Here is an 18,108-nt window from a genome sequence, read left to right as displayed (position 1 = left end):
TAAGGATCATTGCAGGTTTTCTAAGAACTAATACAACTGATGCATAACTAATTTCATTCTGTTTTTGGTGAGAGCTCCTAGACTAGAAGACCAGGGAAGTGCCATAGACAATAGACATAATAGAACTGGATTTAGCAAAGCATTTAGTAGAACCTCTTATAATATCATGTGAACAAGGTGGAGAAATGTGGGCTCAAAGCCTCCCCATTGCCTGCAGGACAAAGTCCAAACTTCCAGTGTGGTGTACAAGACCCTTCATAACCCAGCCTCTCTCTACCCTTCAGCAACATTCTTTGAACTAACCATGCTCTAGTTTTACCTCCTTGCCTTTGCACATGCTGTTCCCTCTGCCTGGAGTGCCCTCATGCCACCTCTGAGGTGCTAAAATATCACTCATTCTTAAACTTCAAACGCAGATGCCAACTCTTCCTTGGCACCTTCAGGCAGAATTAGTTGCTCTCTCCTCTGTCCAGTTGTTCTGCACCTTCACTCCAGCGATTACCCTCTCGTGTCCTAATGATTTGCTCGTGTTTGCTTTCCTCATTAGACTGGGAGCACGAGGTCAGGCTCTCTTATCATTTCTCTCTGTGTCCTTCGTGTCTCAACACAATTCCCAGTCCCTTATAATACACGCTCAACCAGTATTTTTCAAGTGAATTTCTTAAATATAAAAGAAAAATAAGCTTAATTGTGAAACGGATGGTTTAAGTCTTTAAGTTATTAATTTAAACAGAGTTCATTTGAAACTCTTCCAAACTTCTTTTCTATTTTATTAAAATCTAAATCTAAAGCCCTGCCTGTACATCAAATGATTTCTTATTGTGGATGAATTCCTATAGTACAAAAAGGACTGTACAGAACCACAGTTCTCCTTCCTGTCCATTCGATTATAATTCCTTTAGAAGAACCCTTTCCAGACAAGACTTAGTTCTGCTTTTTTCTTGGGGACTTGACTTAAGTAAAGGACCTATACCCAAAAGGTAGTACTTGTGAAGGGTATCAGTAAACAGAGCTGTAAAGGCCCTATATAGCTTTAAATAGCATGGTGATTAGGGCCTGAATGCTAGTCAACAGACCTGGATATGCAGTCCTCCCTGCCATCTACTGGCCAGGTGGCCTTGGGAAAGTCACTTGATATCTTTGTGCCTCCATTTTCTCACCTGAGAATGAGGTTTAAAACCTGCCTCATGGTCCTGAACAGGTAGCTCAGTTGTTGAGAGCAGTGGTCGCCAACCTTTCGGACCTCACAGACCACTAGTAGGTCTGCGGACCACCGGTTGGCAACCGCTGGGTTAGAGCATGGTCCCGATACGCCAAGGTTGTGGGTTTAATCCCTGGTCAGGACACATATAAGAGTCAACCAATGAATGGATGAATAAGTGGAACAAAACAAAAAAATCAATGTTTCACTCGCTCTCCCTCTCTATCTCTCTGTCTGTAATCAATAAATATTTTCTTTAAGTTCCTTAAAAAAAATACCTGCTTCATGAAGTTGTGAATGTAAAGCACTTAGCACAGGACCTGGACACACAGTAACTGCTCTGGAAATAAGTAGCCTCTCATTATCATCATTATTCCCCACCCTGCTGCTTTTCTATACCCAGTGCTTCTCTACCAGGACTGATTTTTTCCTCCCCCTCTTTCGCTCTCCCCCCTGCCGCCAGGGGACATTTGGCAATATCCAAAGACATTTTTGTTTATCACATCAAGTGGGTAGAGGCCAGGGATACTTCTAAGTATCCACCAATGCAAGGACAGTCCCCACAACAAAGCATTATCCAGCCCACAGTGCTCACAGGCCCAGGTAGAGAAACCTACTTTAGAGGCGTGTTTCTCCTAACTGAGTTAGAGTTGTCTTTAAAATCAAAATGCAGAGGGTTGAAAATTAAGTTTGGTACGAACGTTAACATTGAAGAACATCTTAACCCTTCTCTCACGTTGATTAGTCTGGAATCCAGTGAAGGACTCATTTACTCTCTGTCTTGGAGAAGAAGGCTTTGCTCAGAGGGATCTTTCTTCCCGTTGCTGTGAATGACAGGCTCTCTATGTGGTAGAAATTCTGAAAACTAGAAGAATGACTAGCACCTTTAAAACACCAGTCTGGGTGAAGTAATCACCAAGGCATGAGACACTGGATTCTGTTCCTTTGCAACTGTGTCATTAATGACATGCTTCTTTCCCAGGAAAAAAGCGTGACTACCAGAGTCTGGGGTGGCCCAGCCCAGACGAGTGCGTCAAACTGCGCTGGGTAGAGCTGACTGCCATCGTGAGTACCTGGCTGGCAGTTTCTTCAAAAAACATTGAGTGAGTATCTTAAACCTCTCCTTTCCCTGGCATCCGTGTACCAGTGAGCGCCCTGGGCCTCAGCGACATCGTGATGCCCTCTTTTGTCAGAAGCTGTGAGCAGAGGTGGTGCACTAGCCAGGCAGGAAGAGTTGGTGGTTCAGAGGATGACCATTGCTGACCACAGCCCACAGATGGGCGCGGCCAGTGCACTGAACACCCATTCTCAGTGCCTTTGCCCACACTTTTGTAACTTACCCAGATTTACTTAGAATTGAAGACTGGGTCCCTCTCTTTTAGAAGCATGAAACCTATAGTCTCACTGACATCATGCACTTGAAAAAGGAGTCGGGGCAAATCTGGATTTACAGACACCTTAGACACCTTCCAAAACATATGGCTGCCTCTCTGAGAACTTCTTTTTCCTCCTCAGACACTCGTTCAAATGTTGGAGTTCCCCAAGATTTACCACTAAGCCTTTATAATTGCCCTTGCCAGACTGATGAACTCCCAGAACTTCTCCCAGTTTGTTTTCTATTTTTTATTCCTACTAAGTGCCTCCAGCAGTGCTTAGGCCAGAAATTTGGGAGTCATCCTTAACAATCCTCCACCTTACCCCTCGAATCCAGTCAGTTACCACTTATCATTTCTACCCAATGAGTTTTTTGCCAAACCATCTCTTTTCTGCAGCTCCCTTGCTGCCTCCTTAAATCAGATCACCATCATCTCCCCTTTCATTCGTGTGGTGGTCTGCTGCTGGTCCTCTTGCTTTATTTCCTCTTGGCTCTATTCAATCCGCTCTCCCCACAGTGCTCAGAATTCTTCCTCAGTTATAAGTCAGTTCTTCAAACGCTCTACTTCTCACTGCTCTTTATACTGGTCCGCACTGTACATCTGCTCCTGTGCCTCCGTCTCCAACTCTGTCCTCTCTCCCATCAGGGCCCTCGTACGGGGTGTCTCCTTTGCTGTGTCCTCACCACCTTCTCCCTGCCTGGTTAATGCATACTCATCCTTCTGGTCTCGCTTAAATCTTACTTCCTCGGGGAATTAACTCTTCACACTATCTCCCTCCTCCATCACATAGAGGAAATAGATACCCTCCTATAGTGTGGCACTGACATTGTACCATGTTTTTAATCTTTTATAACTTATCACATCTGCAACAGTTAAGTCACTCACAAGACTATGAGCACCACAATCGGGGACTGGGTATGTTTTGTTAATTATGATAGCCCTGGCATTAAATAGCTAGAAATAAAGTTTGGCAATGCCAGTTTGCCGTATCAGTATATATGACCGTGCATGACATTTAGCCTGGATATAGCAGGAAAATGACCACTTGGGGACCATGAAGGGAAATACTTATATTTAAATGTAGATATAGAGGACAGCTGTTTTTCTATAAAATTTACTATCTGAACTTCTGTGAGGACAAGTATGTTTCTGTCATAAAGGGAAAATAAAAGGAACCACTTGTGGCTATTTACCATTTTCTATACCCTGGGAAAAGAAATCCTAGAAGAAAACCCACCTAGCTTAAAACCCTCCCAGTGAGAGAAAGTGGCCAGCAGGAGTGAGCAAATCCGGCTCCAGGGAGCACAGGAAGGAGCTGCTGAGGGGCCGGGAACTCCCTGAGCACAGGACTCAGATCCCAGCACTGCTCCTCTGATCGGGGATGGATCCTGAGTCATACATTCAACAGGCAGTTATTGCCAGGCACTGGAGTCCTCACCCTGGTGTCATGAGAGGTCTCTTCCAGTCTGAGAGTCTGTGGTTCCAGGCAATCCTGATAACATATTGAAGTCATGATCAGCTGATTATTAACACTCTTTCTCCCGCCCAGTCAAATGTTTCATGGCTAATGTAGTCATTTCCATTTCCAGCATCACAGAACACATAGATTTTGCCACTCCAATCCAGCAGCCAGCGATGGAGCCGCTTTGCAATGGCAATCTCCCCACCAGCATGCACACCCTGGACCACTTGCACGGGGTTTCCAACCGAGCCAGCCTGCACTACACCGGCGAGAGCCAGCTCACAGAGGTGAGTGCTCGTTTCACTCAGCTTGTCTGTAGTTTTTAGCCCTCAGTCTGGGCGCAGCTGAGAGCAGAAAGCATTATGACCAGGCGATGTTTTTATTGTTTTGTTTTTTTGTTCTTTTTAAATAATTTTTATTGATTTCAGAGAGGAAGAGAGAAGGAGAGAGAGAGAGAGAAACATCAGTGATGAGAATCATTGATGGGCTATCTCCTGCACACGCCCCCACTGGGAATTGAGCTGTAACCTGGGCATGTGCCCTTGACTGGAATCGAACCCAGGACCCTTAAGTCCACAGGCCGGCGCTCTGTCCACCGAGCCAAACCAGCTAGGGCAGGCCATGTTTTTTTGCCTTTTTTCCTTGGCTGTCATTTCAGTGGCTTTAGGCTAAGCCTGATTCTTTCAGGCCCAGGACTGAGCTTATGCTTTCTCTCTATGACCAGGCAGTTTTAATTCTAATTCACTGCTTGGGGTAGGTAGCATTCTGCTTGCTGTCAGATAGAGGCTCCCCAAGAAATATTGGGGCAGTTCATTCTCCTGTTGGCATTCTGAAAAAGGAAAGAAAGGAGGGCAGACCCAGAATATACCAAAAAGAATTGGGAAAATGTGCCACAAATGTCCAACAATAGAGGATTTGTTACATAAATGTTGGTATAGATGTGTGATAGTAAAAAGTGGAATCATTAAGAAAGATGTATAGAAATACATTTAGTCACATGAAGAAATTTATTATGTGAAAATGGTGACAGTATGCAGTGTGATCCCATATTCTGTAAGAGAAATATGTGTATACACAGAAAAATTGGAAAGATATATGTAAAGATATTAACAGTGGTTATGTTTGGGTGACAGGATTATAAACAGTTTCTATTTTCTTTATTCTGTTTTCTAACGTTGCTAGAATGAATGTGTTTTACGTGTCTATAATTTTTGTTAACTCGGAGAGGCCTGAAGGGATGATATAATGGCCTTAAACGCATCTTCCATAAAATGCCTTACCAACAGGACCACAGATTGTGCCCTAGGGAAAGAGCTTGCGTTTGTGGGTTAGTGCCCAACTCAGCAGCAGCAGTGTTGTCTAGACCAGCCGTGGGCAAACTACGGCCCACGGGCCGGATCCGGCCCGTTTGAAATGAATAAAACTAAAAAAAAAAAAGACCATACCCTTTTATGTAATGATGTTTACTTTGAATTTATATTAGTTCACACAAACACTCCATCCATGCTTTTGTTCTGGCCCTCCGGTCCAGTTTAAGAACCCATTGTGGCCCTCGAGTCAAAAAGTTTGCCCACCCCCGGTCTAGACCCTGCCTCGCTTTCACTCCTAATCTACCGTCTTCCTTCCTGTGGCAGGTATTACAAAATCTCGGCAAAGACCAGTATCCACAGCAGTCCCTTGAGCAAATTGGCACCCGAATTGCCAAAGTTTTGGAAAAGGTAAGTCACCCTGTAGAGAAGCTGGGAACTATTGCCACCCTCTAACCTTTCCAGATTATTTGTCACTCAGTGCTGGTAACCTCTTCTGTTAGTTACTTGGCACTTGGTAACTAAAGGGACGACATGAAATAGCCCCACACAGAATGTTTCAATCATTTTTCCATTACTTTTCTCATCACTTGGTTAGCATTTTTCTGCTGCTTTACTTACCTTCTGTGATGAAAACTACCTCATTGGTTTTCTCCAGCATGGGGGTGGAGAGGTGGTGGTCCTGGGAACCACGCAATCTCGGCGTGAAACAAGCCAGGTGTTCCAGTGTTGAAGAATATTAGGTATTTCAGATTGTGGATGGGAAACACACCTTTAAATACCTATTACTCTTGAAATTGAAATAAAATATTTGGAAAACTGCATTTTCATACAGCCTACAGAAAATAGAATGAGAGTCTCCCAGACTGCTCCTCTGCTGCCTCTGTGTGAGATTCACGTAGAGCAGTGATTGCCAACTGCTGTGCTGCTAGAATTTATGAAACATGCAACATCTGACTATTTAGTCAGGGGCACTAACCACTTTTCCCTTAGATTGTAAAAAAAAAGAAAAAGACAACAGCCAACACAACAATAGCCATCTGGTGTAAATGAATCAAAAGTATACCTATTTTTGGTCAGATCAGCAAAAAATATATTTTTGGTATGCTGCAGAATTTTAGTAATTAGTGTGTGCTATGAGATGAAAGGGGTTGAAAATCGCTGATGTGGAGAGCACAGTTTTCTACATTAAAATTAATTACTTTATAGTTCCATATCTCTCTCCTTTATTACAATGTATATTGAAGAATACCGTGATTAAGAGGATCAACTTCCAGCCTGACTTGGCGGTACAATAGGAATAGTATAATCACACCATTTTAAAGGAGAGGAAGCTGAAAGCATGTAGCAGTCACTGTTCCGTGTCATTCTGAAATCCTTCTGGACATATGTCACCATTTCCCCTACTTTCAGAGTAGGGACTGTTTCTGGCAGTTGATAAAGTTTCATTTTCTAACTCTGCAAGTCCCAGCTTGAAAGCATTTTCTCAAAATTCTGCTTGAAAACTACACAGTTCCTCGCTCAGCTCTGCTCTCCGTTACTACCACATTACACGTGGTTTTTAAAAAACCGTTTGTCACCTTCAGCACTCTCCCTGCAAGTCCTCCCCGCCAGGCCCACAACTGCGTTAGGTACTTTTTCTGTACTGAGAGATGCAGCCTCGCTGTGTTTTGCCAATAGACAGCAGTGCCTCCTTCCAGCCTCCAGCAGCCAGTTCCGGTGCTCGTCCAGCTCCTGTACGAGTCTCACGGCTGCTCCTTCAACAGATGTCTACAACCATTCCCCAGACTGATGCCACGCATTTTAACTTTGTCATGGCCACACTCCATTCTTGATCCCAAATACTATCTCAGCTGCTTCCGCCTAAAAAACCGCCCAAAATTTACTGGCTTAAAACAAAACTCTTATTTGCTCAACATTCTGCAGTCTGAGTTGAGCTCAGCTGGGCATTTCTTCTGGACTCACTTGGCATCATTCATGCAACTGCAGACATGGAGCCTCCTATGGGGCTGCCACCAAAGCAGGCTTTACCCACATGTCTGGAATAGCCGGGCCACCACTGGGCATGTTCTCCCTCCACGTAGTCTCTCCAGCACCCTGGCTGCACCTGTTTACACGGGGCCTCCGGGCTCTACGAGGGCAAAGGCGGGAGCATCAGCCTCCTAGCCTGTGCAGGGCCCTGGAGCAGCACCACTCTGTCCAAGCAAGTGCCAGGGCCTCTCCAATCCAAGGCAGGGGGAATGTCCTCCGCCTGTGCGTAGTGACAGAGCATGTGTGGCCCACCTCTACTCCACCACAGTTTCCCTCGAAGGAGCCATGAGGCTGACAGCTTCGCACCAGAAGTGATGGAATCCCGAAGCCAGTTGACATCTCTAAAGGTGGGAAAAGAAAACAAGCCTAGAATTCTATACCAGCACAAATATCCTCCGAGTATGAAGGTGCAATAAAGATGTGTTCAAACAAATAGGAATTCAGAGACTTCAACACCAGTAGGCCTGCACTGAAATAAGAATTAAAGGGAGTTCTTGGAACATGCAAGGGGGAATAAAGAGCACTGGAAAGGAAAATGTAAATGACATAACTATACAAAATAAGGCCTGTAGTACCCTGAGGAGCTTCAGTTTTATATATACTGAAATTCATGGTAACAGTAACATGATGGGAGGGAAGTGAATGGAGTTTAAAGTCCTAAGGTTTAATTAGTATCAGCCAAGTAGTAAAAGTAATCATTTGTATTGGACTATAATAAGTAAGAATGCATGTTTCAAGCTGCAGTCTAACTACTAAAAATGGTTTTAAAATGTAATGTAATTGAAGGATAATGGAATAATGTAAAACAATCCAAAGAAAGGCTTGAAAATAGAACACAAATACCGGTAGTTAAATACAAAAAGATTATATAATTTAAGCATTTAGTATGGAATAGACTTTTTAAAAAAAAAAAATCTAACTATATGCTTATAAGAGAAACACTTTAAATGCTAGGGTACAGAGCGTTGAAAGTACAAAGATGGAAAATAATATACTGTGCAAACAATAAAAAAAGAAAGCTGGTATAGGTACACTCTTGTTAGAAAAAGATAAACCTTGAAGCAAGAAGCATGACTACAATTGGAGGGCTATAATAAAAGTGATAATGGAAATGTTAGTGATGATATAGAGCAAGCATGGCAAACTCGTGGCCTGTGGGCCACATGCAGCCCACAACGAATAGTTTTGCGGCCCAGCCAATACAACAGTATGTAAGAAACGTTTTAATAAAAATTTCATAACTTAATTTTTGCAATGTCCTGTTATACATAATTATTAATAACGAACTACAACTAATGACTGATACTATAATCGTGTTGCATTCATTTCCCTTACGCGCTTTACACACAGGCATACCATTTCTCTCCACTAATATTAGCAGCGAATATTTTAGCAGCCTATTGCCACGTCATTAGTCTTGTACTGACTTGTTCGGTGTGCGCAACAGGAAATATTTCACTTTCGGAGAACAAGAAAAATAGGTTTATTTGCGTTATGCTTATTAATCTGTGTAATTATTCAGTGTCTGGTAAGTAAATGTTCAAGAAAAAAATATTAATTTTTATTAAAATGTTCTATTTTATGTTAACAATTACTCATTTATTTAAGCCCTTTGTATTCAGCATGTCTATTGAAATAAACCTACGTTTCTATGAAAATTGAAGCTTTTGTTTTTTTGTGGCCCACATAAACTTAAACCTTGTTTATTTGGCCCGTGTTAGCCTTTGAGTTTGACATGCTTGATACAGAGCAACATTTAGGATAGTGTGTGCCTCTGGAGAAGAGGCTAGAGTCCGGAATAGTGTAAGAACACGTTGGTAGACGCAAGTTTATTCTTTGATAGGGTGACAGTTTCTGGGATATTCATTATTTTGTGCTTTACAGCATAAGTGTATATTTTATACAATTACATATCTATTATATATAATTATATAAATGTGTCAAGTATTAGCATTGAAGAAAGATAATTGTATTATTTAATATATATTTTTAAAATATATTTTTATTGATTTCAGAGAGAAACGGAGAGGGAGAGAGAAATAGAAACATCAGTGATGAGAGAGAATCATTGATTGACTGACTCTTGCACGCCCCTCACAGGGGATTGAGCCTGCAACCTGAACATGTGCCCTGGTTCACAGGTCAATGCTCAGCCACTGAGCCATGCCTGCCGAGCTAATTGTATTTCTTTAAAAAGGAATCCTTTAGGGAAACCAGTCAAGGTATGAAGTCACTAAGAAGGAGGAATAAATTAGGCTGGCTTCAGATTTCTCTGCAGCAGCCATCCATGCCAAGAGGCAATGGAGCAATGCCAACACAATATTCAAGGAAAGAAAGAATGAGCCACGACTTTATATCCAGCCAGCTGGCCCTCAAGTTTGAAGGCTGCAGACAGAAAGTTTTGAACATATACGATTGTGTTAGTGTTCTAGGGCTGCCATAATAAAATACCACTGACTGGGTGGCTTAAACAACAATTTATTGTCTCACAGTTCTGGAGGCTACAAGACCAAGATCCAGGTGCCAGGAGGGTTGGTTCCCTCTGAGTCCTCTCTCCTTGGCTTGCAAATGGCAGTCCTCTTGCTGCCTGTTCACATGCTCATGCCTTTTCACACTGACCCTGGGATGTCTCTTCCTCTTCTGTAACTCCTTCATACAGATCCAGTCAGACTGGAGGAGGGCCCCATACAAAGGGCCTCTTTGACCGTAATCACATCTTTAAAGCTCTTATCTCCAAATACAAGTTGCATTCTGAGGTACTAGCACTAGAGGTTGAGACCTCAAATATGAATTTTGGAGAAACAGATGTCAGTCCATAACAATCTCAAGAGACTGTTGTTCCTGTGCATTCTTCTGGAGGAAACTACTAAAAGATGAACTTCAGCCAACCAGAGATGATTGGGGAAACCACACGAAAGTTTATGTCAGTGATCAATTAATATATTTAATTGCGGAACCAATACAGAAACAAAGGTAGGCAATAGGGTGACAGGACAAAATAGAAATGTTATATGCCTTGACAATGAAGAATGATAAAATTACCAAAAAATTAGACTGGGAGAACAAAATAAGCTAGGAAGCATGGTCAGCTTTCTGATTGCGTCATCTGTAATTGCTGGGAGTTAGAGACCATCCATCAAAATGGGCAAATGAAATAGATAGGAAAATCTAAAATTGGACCTAAATTAAGCACTAGAATTTTGTCTTTGGTAAAGGCAGAATCTTAGTGTGGGGAGAGATGAATTACCCATGAAATATTATTAGGACAACTGAGTAGCCATCTGGAAAAAATAAACTGGAGCCATATTATTTAAGCCAAGTTAAATTTCAAATGGATCAAAATTTTATGAAAAATAAAACAAAGTTCTGTAAAACGTATTGATAACCTTGAAATAAGCAAGACCTTCCTAACTGCCTCTGAAAATCCAGATGTCATCAGAAATAAATACACTGAACTGTGTAGAAATGAAAACCGATGTCACATAAGCACCATAAGTTCAGGTGGGCTTCGAAAACTGAGCGAGTGCATCTGTAATTCGTGTCACCAGCAATGGACTAATCTTCCAAATATATGAAGAGCTTTTTCAAATAGATAAGATGAAAACCTCACAGAAAAGTTAACAAAATATAAGAATAGAAACAGAAAGATACAAAAGAATGTCAAACATGAAATGATCAGCTCCACTCATAAGGAATACAGATTTAAACCACATTTTTTCACCCATCAAAGGTACAAGAGTTTAATAACACACTCGGCAGAGAGGCTATCAGGAAGCAGGATACCCACATATTTCTGGTGGGAGACTAATTTCTACGATCCGATGGAGGACACTGTAATGATTTCTATCAAAATGACAAGTGTGTGTCCCCTTGACAAAGCATGCCACACCTGAAAACGATTTCTACAAGTGCACCTGCACAAATGCAGAATTACACCTAGACAGGTTATCTGTGCAGCATTATTTGTAACAGTAAAAACTGGGGGAGAGAGGAATATTCACTAATAAGGATCTAGTTTAATAAATAATGGTGCATCCATATAATGAAATACTATGCAGTTGAAAACAAAAGAAGGAGGAGGCTTTCTGTACTCTGATGGAAAAAGATCTCCAAGTTGTATTGTTAGTGAAAAAAGCTAAGTGCAGGTATATAAGGAATAAGTTATATAAAAAAAAGCGTGGGGGATAAGCCTGCATTCATAGCTGCAGGTATAATGCAGAAAATTCTAGAAGGTTACATAAGTAACTAAGAGTAGTGTTTACTGATATACTGTAGAGACAAGGATGGGAGGAAGGCTTTTGACTGTATATAGCTTTGTACAATTTCCAGCTTTTGAAACATGTGAATGAATTACCTGTTCCAAAAGTCAAGTCATTGTAAATGAAGCACATGGACCTGAAATACAGCTCTGCTATTTAGTAGTTGAGTAGATTTGGAAAAGACACTCGACCTCTCTAAGTCATAGTTTCTCATCTATGAAAAGGCTGAAATAGTAGAATCAAGCTCATAAGATTGTTCCTAGGATTCATGAGAGGGTGGAGGTAAGGTGCGTAACAGGGTGCCCGCACCTAGTAAATACTCAGTTAAGTGGTTATTAACTCGTGTTACTGTTCGTAATCTTGGTGGTAAATGAATATGTTACTTAAGAGACATCAGCTCTATTGTCCATTCCTTCGTAGAACCAGACTTCCTGGGTCCTTTCCAGCATGGCGGCCCTCTACTGGAGAGTCAAAGGCCAAGGGAAGAAGGCGATCGACTGCCTGCGCCAGGCCCTCCACTACGCTCCACACCAGATGAAGGTGCGTGGGCCCCCCAGGTCTGACTGTCCCTGGGTCCTTCCCATTGCCCAGTGGTGTGTCCTTAGGTTTCAGCTGGCTCAGCCAGTAAGATGGCAAAAGGCTGGGATAGGGCAGAAGAGCCTGTGACCGCCCTCATGCCCTGCCGCAGGCCTGTGAGTAATGCCCATCCTCATGCCTTCCCTACCTCAGTAAGTTGGGGCCTGGGGGAAGCGCTTCAAGATCACTGTCAGAGATTACCTCATTGATATCCTTCCACCGTATCAGAGCCACCCAGCATACGGCAGGGCCACTGGCCTGGGCAGGCCACCACCTTAGAGGTCGTCCTGGAATTAGCTAACCCCTGGGCCTGGAGGTCTGCTGTACTTGTTTTGCTTACACTCCTGAAGTAAGCTTGCTTCCAGACACCGAAACAAGAAAATTTCCATTTCTTCATACACATCAGCCAGTTCCTGTTCTTTGTTCAACTTCACCTCTTACACACACACACACACACACACACACCAGCTAACCCCCTATAACCTCAGTCTTTTCAAAAAGCCCATTACTGTTATGATGACTGAGAATGTACGGTTTTTTAACAGCACATTGTACCCACATGTGCTGAGGTCTGCATTAACCTCCAGATCTCATTCTCCCTAAAGACACCCTGATGTCTTTGTTTACTGGGCAGCACAGGGGAAGGGGAGGGTCCCAGGCTCACCCCCTAGGCATTGCTGAGTTCTAAATGCAGCGCTGCCTCTTACCAGCTTTGTGATCTAGGCACGTTATTAAACCTCTGTGACCTCGTATATTGTTACACACTCTCATGGGTGTCCAGTTAGGTCTAAAATGGCTCCTTCCCCCACCCCCACACCCCGTTTCTTCTGAATCTCCTATAGAACCCAGTACAATGTGTTATAGATAGTTGCTCAGGAAACACATTTAAAGGGAATAAATATTTGTGGTGACAATAATGTTGCCATTGTTCAACCCATCACTCTTTGCTCTTAACTGCCAGGCAGTAGGGAAGGGCCAAGACTCTAGATCGGGGGTCAGAGAACTTTTACTGCAAAGGGCAGAGAGTAAGAAATGTTAGTGTGGCAGGCAGACACAGCCTCTGCTGCAACCGCTTGGTTCTGTCACGGTAACATAAAACAGCCACAGAAGTAAGAAAAGGGATGGGATGTTTGTGTTCCAATAAAACGCACTAAAGCTGCAGCCAGCTGGATATGGCCCGTGGGCCAAAGTCTGCTAGCCCCTGCTTCAGATGGTGCGGTGTGGTCTTTGCAGGAAATACTTTTGCTCCATGACAGCATGACTCAAGTGTGGCCTGTGACAGGTGTCAGCCCATTAACTATTTATTACTGGTTTGAAGTGAGGTGAGGAGTTTGCACTAGAATGTAAACCAACAGCTCCACTCAGCGGGGTGTTTCCTCAGCTAACATTTTTGTTTTGCATGCGTGTGTGTGTGTGTGTGTGTGTGTGTGTGTGTGTGTGTGTGTTATTGATTTTAGAGAGAGGGGAAGGGAGAGAGAGAGAGAAACATCAATTTGTTGTTCTACCCATTCGTGCATTCATTGGTTGCTTCTTGTATGTGCCATAACCGGGGATCGAACCTGCAACCTTGGTGTATCCGGACAAGGCTCTAACCAACTGAGCTACTCAGTCAGGGCTGTTTTGTTTGTTTTTTGAAGCAAGACTTTCTCAGAAAGAGAAGTAATACATTGGTTTATATTCTGGTGCTAGCTCCTTACCTGTCACAGACCAGTAGCCAACAGCAGACTAACTCATCGAGTTACCAGGAAAGCCGACTGCATTATTTATGATCACAAAAACCAACATGCTTCCTTAGATCCACCTTTGTGGATGCCAATCTTGAACTGAGTTCTGCTTGTAAACTTTACTGTTTCTTGTAGTTCCAGTCAAGACACATCCAGCAACTTTTTGGTTGTACAGTCAAAGGTGCTTGAGTCATTGGCATGTGAGATAAATAATACCTGCATGTTAGTCTTAGGTTCTGATACAAATGGCATGCCATTGTGCTGCCATTTTTGTACTATCAGGACTTGACTGGTGTGCGGACACTTCTGAAAAAAAGAAAGGGGGGGGGGATAAAAAAAAACAACAAGAACGAAAGCTCAATATTCTTCCCTTCTCACCATTCTCCTTCTCTCCCAGGATGTACCTCTGATTAGCCTGGCCAACATCTTGCACAATGCCAAGCTCTGGAACGACGCCGTCATAGTGGCTACCATGGCGGTAGAGATTGCGCCACACTTTGCTGTGAACCACTTCACCCTGGGCAACGTCTACGTGGCGATGGTGAGGCTGGCATGTGGGCAGGCGCACCTACTCTGCCACGGTCTCTCAGTGGCTCAGCTGTGCTTTCAGATCGTATTTGACTATGTCAGTGTCCTCCAGTTTCCTGTAAGTTTTGTGTCCAAAATCGGTAGCTACAGCAAAGGTATATTTTATAGATAAGGAGTTTGTGAGTTTTTAAAAATAGTAAATGGAAGTCATCTAAATAGTCTCAAGTAACACTGACAGCAGAGTCAGATTCACCTACAGTTTTTGGAGACACCACCTATTCTTGAAAACCTCACTCACACTCCACATGGTTGTTGGGCCACATACTTACCACTGCACTCATGGTGACCTGTGCATATTTCTCTTGCTGTATTTTCACTGTGCTTTAGAATTTTTGCTTAAGTATTTGTCTCCCCCAGACTAGGAGCTCCTTAGGAAAAACGCTGCTCTTCATCTCCCTGTTCCCAGCACTTAACAGTGTCTGGCGCACAGTAGGTGCTCACCAAATGTTCAGTAGATGATGAAATGCCCCTAGTTTCATGGGACACCACTGACAGAGAAAACAGCACACCCACCATCCAGAACGTCATTCTGGTCAGAAACAAGGACTGATTTGAGAACTTAAATTCTGGTGGTCCCCCAGAAGCTCCAGAGCTGAATTTAACATGAGACTCATGCCTCCACTTCCATCTAAAACCCGGTGTCCCAACATGGGGCTGTTCCCAGGGTGTGCCCAGGAAAGGGTCACAGAATGAGCAGCTGCAGGCTGCTTCAGGGATCATCCTCGACTTCCAGAGCAGGAAGTGGAGTTTGGCCAGGTAGGTGTTGGTCAATGTGCGATTGCCCTCTGCTGCTTGAAACTGAAGAATCTGTTTTCATCCCCAGCAAATGTGACAATTTCTACCCTGAAGAGGAATTCTTTCTCGTATCTGCCTAGAAGGAGTCATTTAACCAGCTGGTGTGGGCTGGTTTTTTGAGAGGATTAGTCTAGGTAAAAGATAAACGCCTTCCATGGCAGTGGTCATTTCCAAGTCATGCCCATGTTTTTAGATGTTAGGGAGGATAAAAACTGTTTCAAAGTCTAATTGAGATATGTATCTGACTTGACTTCCATCTCTCCCGCTACAGTAGAATATCCAGGCAGATGTGTAATGAGCATTTGTCGGGCATGTTTCTAGAGGTTTCTGTGGGGATTGAATGGAGGAACTTGATAAAGCACCTAGCACAGTGCCTGGCACACACAGGTACTCCTGACGTTAGCTCTTACTCTTACCACCCCAGTTACTCCCGCCGTTGGCAGACCTGTGTAAAGTGGCCCCCTTCCCTCTGCTTCCTGACTCTCACTTTGTGATGTTGCAGTTGGGGGTGGAGGCAGTTGTTTCCTCTCAGACCTGGCTTTTCTCAGCACTTTGGATACATTGAGAAAATGCGCAGATTCTCACTAGCACAGAGGTGCTTTCTGAGGGGGTTCCAATGTATATTTAGTCTGGCGGCAGTACCTCTCACATTTGTCCCTTTGCCCCTCGCAGGAAGAGTTTGAAAAGGCGCTGGTGTGGTACGAATCAACTCTGAAGCTGCAGCCCGAGTTTGTCCCAGCCAAGAACCGAATCCAGACCATCCAGTGTCACTTAATGCTGAAGAAGGGGCGACGTTCCCCGTAGGGCACCCTCCTTTCTCTCTCTCTCCTCATGCTCCTAAAGAAAGAATAAGAAACCAATCATTGTCTATCTACTTTAAATGACGTGTGAAAATAACTGAGACTTATAACAGGACTTTTATGTATGTGGGAATGGTTTGTTTTTGTTTTTAAGCTCCTTCTTCCCCCAGCCAACCTCAGAAACAGATTTCTGAAAGGAAAATGCAGCTGAAAGATGGTGTGTAAATACTGAGCCAAGGCGTTTCTGGAGCTGTGCTCTGTCTCCAAAACCTTGAGGCCCTCAGGGCTCTTCGCAATGGTCCAGCCAGCCTCCCCCTCTGGGCGGGGCCAAACCGCCCGCCCTCCGCTTCCTGTCCTAGCCTCATAGCCTCAGCTGCAGAAGCCCACCCGGCACCAGGCACCACGGGGTGAGAAGCAGCGCCCTTCGCTCTCCGCCAGATCTCCCTGCTGCCCAGTTTCTCCCATTCCGTTCCATGCTGCTATGTGACAAACTCAGAGGTAGTCTGCAGGGGAGGCGGGGGAAATGATTTTTAAAACAAAATATTCACAACAGCAAAAACCCTTAGAATCACCTGACCATTGTATGTTATTTATGTTGGGGAGGGAGGGGGGCTGAGAAGGGGAATCAGTGGTGTACAACATCTTTATCATGTGTAAGTTGATTACAAATCACAAGGAAACCAATAAGTTGAAATCCTATATCCCAGGTCTATATATATAGAATATGTATATTTGAAGCCCTCTACAGACTGGGTCTGTGTTTTACTAATTCTCTGTAACCCATCTTGGAATAAGGTGTGAGTGGCAGCTCCCTCTCCCTGAGGCCTTCAAACTTAGTCCTCAGGGGTGTGATGAGCCAGGGTCCAGTGTTTCCCTACAATGCTGTCACCTCTGGTCCCAGGGGAATCAGAAACTCCAGACATTTTGGAATCTTCAAGGGCACATACTGAGAACAAAAATAAAAGTCGTCTATGATCAAAACAGGTCTGTTGTGTGGTTTTTCTTTAGAGCGGGCTACCTGGGACAGCTGTGAAGCCCGCCTGTCCCTGCATCCGAGCCGGAGTCCTGGCCGCCTTTATCTTTGCACAGCGGCCTGGGGAGGGGGGAAACATCTTCACTAGGCTTATGGTCCATGGACGTATTAGCATGAACCTCTGACCAGGAAGGATGTACGGTCAGCAGGTGCTCAGAGTTGGGTGTATGTGGACCTTCCCAGAAAGGGAGGAGGAACGTAGCCAGTCACGTCCCCTCTGGGAGAGCTGGGCCTCAAGTTCGTCGAGTAAGCTTCGCGGAGACTCTTGGTGAGAGTTACACAGTATGAAATTGAGCAGCCCTTTAGGCCAGGACTGCACAGGAGACAGGACTTCTGCAGACTTTCCAAGAACATCCTCGTGCCGAAACCGGTTTGGCTCAGTGGATAGAGTGTCGGCCTGCGGACTGAAAGGTCCCAGGTTCGATTCCGGTCAAGGGCATGTACCTGGGTTGCGGGCACTTCCCCATTGGAGGATGTGCAGGAGGCAGCTGATCGATGTTTCTCTCTCATCAATGTTTCTCTCTGTCCCTCTCCCTTCCTCTCTGTAAAAAATCAATAAAATATATTTTTTTAAAAAAGAACATCCTCAGACACCAATCATGTCAGATACTGGAGCACAGACCATATGAGTGCCTAGAGAAGATGAGCAGTCAGACATGCCTGTGAACTCTATCTGTCCTTCATGCAACTAGAGTCCAACTAATTCCACTCAGTTTTATCAGATGTATTTTGAGAATAAGCTCATTTGTAGCAGAACAAAGTGAGACTTTAATCACTAGCAGGATATTTATAAATTAATGTGTGTGTATTCCTTGCTTCCCCACTTATTCACAATTTGGTGTTCAGCTTCCTGAAACATTCAACCGTTGTTTGGGGTTTGTTTGTTTAATTTACATACAATGAAATTCAGTCTTTGGTGTGCAGTTCTGTGAATTTTGACAAATGCATAGTCACGT

At 43.7% G+C, this 18,108-nt stretch overlaps 1 protein-coding gene and 1 non-coding gene across 11 annotated transcripts in view; both read left to right on the top strand.

Annotated features, from left to right (window-relative positions):
* TTC17 (tetratricopeptide repeat domain 17) overlaps positions 1-17,100 on the top strand; it is a 96,118-nt gene extending 79,018 nt beyond the window's left edge. For 7 of the 10 annotated variants that reach the window (XM_036326141.1, XM_036326139.1, XM_036326136.1 and 4 more), the window contains 6 exons: positions 2,184-2,304; positions 4,167-4,326; positions 5,674-5,757; positions 12,057-12,176; positions 14,334-14,477; positions 15,992-17,100. In XM_036326141.1, the coding sequence (XP_036182034.1) occupies positions 2,184-2,304; positions 4,167-4,326; positions 5,674-5,757; positions 12,057-12,176; positions 14,334-14,477; positions 15,992-16,123 (761 nt within the window). In that variant the 3' untranslated portion in view covers positions 16,124-17,100. Of the gene's footprint in view, positions 1-1,946; positions 2,159-2,183; positions 2,305-4,166; positions 4,327-5,673; positions 5,758-7,645; positions 8,608-12,056; positions 12,177-14,333; positions 14,478-15,991 lie in introns of those variants that run through there. The other 3 variants (XM_036326140.1, XM_036326146.1, XM_036326142.1) reach the window with 3 other exon arrangements.
* On the top strand, positions 13,993-14,241 carry LOC118665600. The gene has a single exon (XR_004970698.1). It is a non-coding gene; the product is annotated as a small nucleolar RNA SNORA53 (small nucleolar RNA).
* Positions 17,101-18,108: the final 1,008 nt, after the last annotated feature.

Source organism: Myotis myotis, unplaced genomic scaffold (assembly GCF_014108235.1).
Source record: "Myotis myotis isolate mMyoMyo1 unplaced genomic scaffold, mMyoMyo1.p scaffold_m19_p_10, whole genome shotgun sequence".
In the NCBI taxonomy this organism is placed as follows: Eukaryota; Metazoa; Chordata; class Mammalia; order Chiroptera; family Vespertilionidae; genus Myotis; species Myotis myotis.
This window is presented reverse-complemented; position numbering and strand designations above follow the sequence as displayed.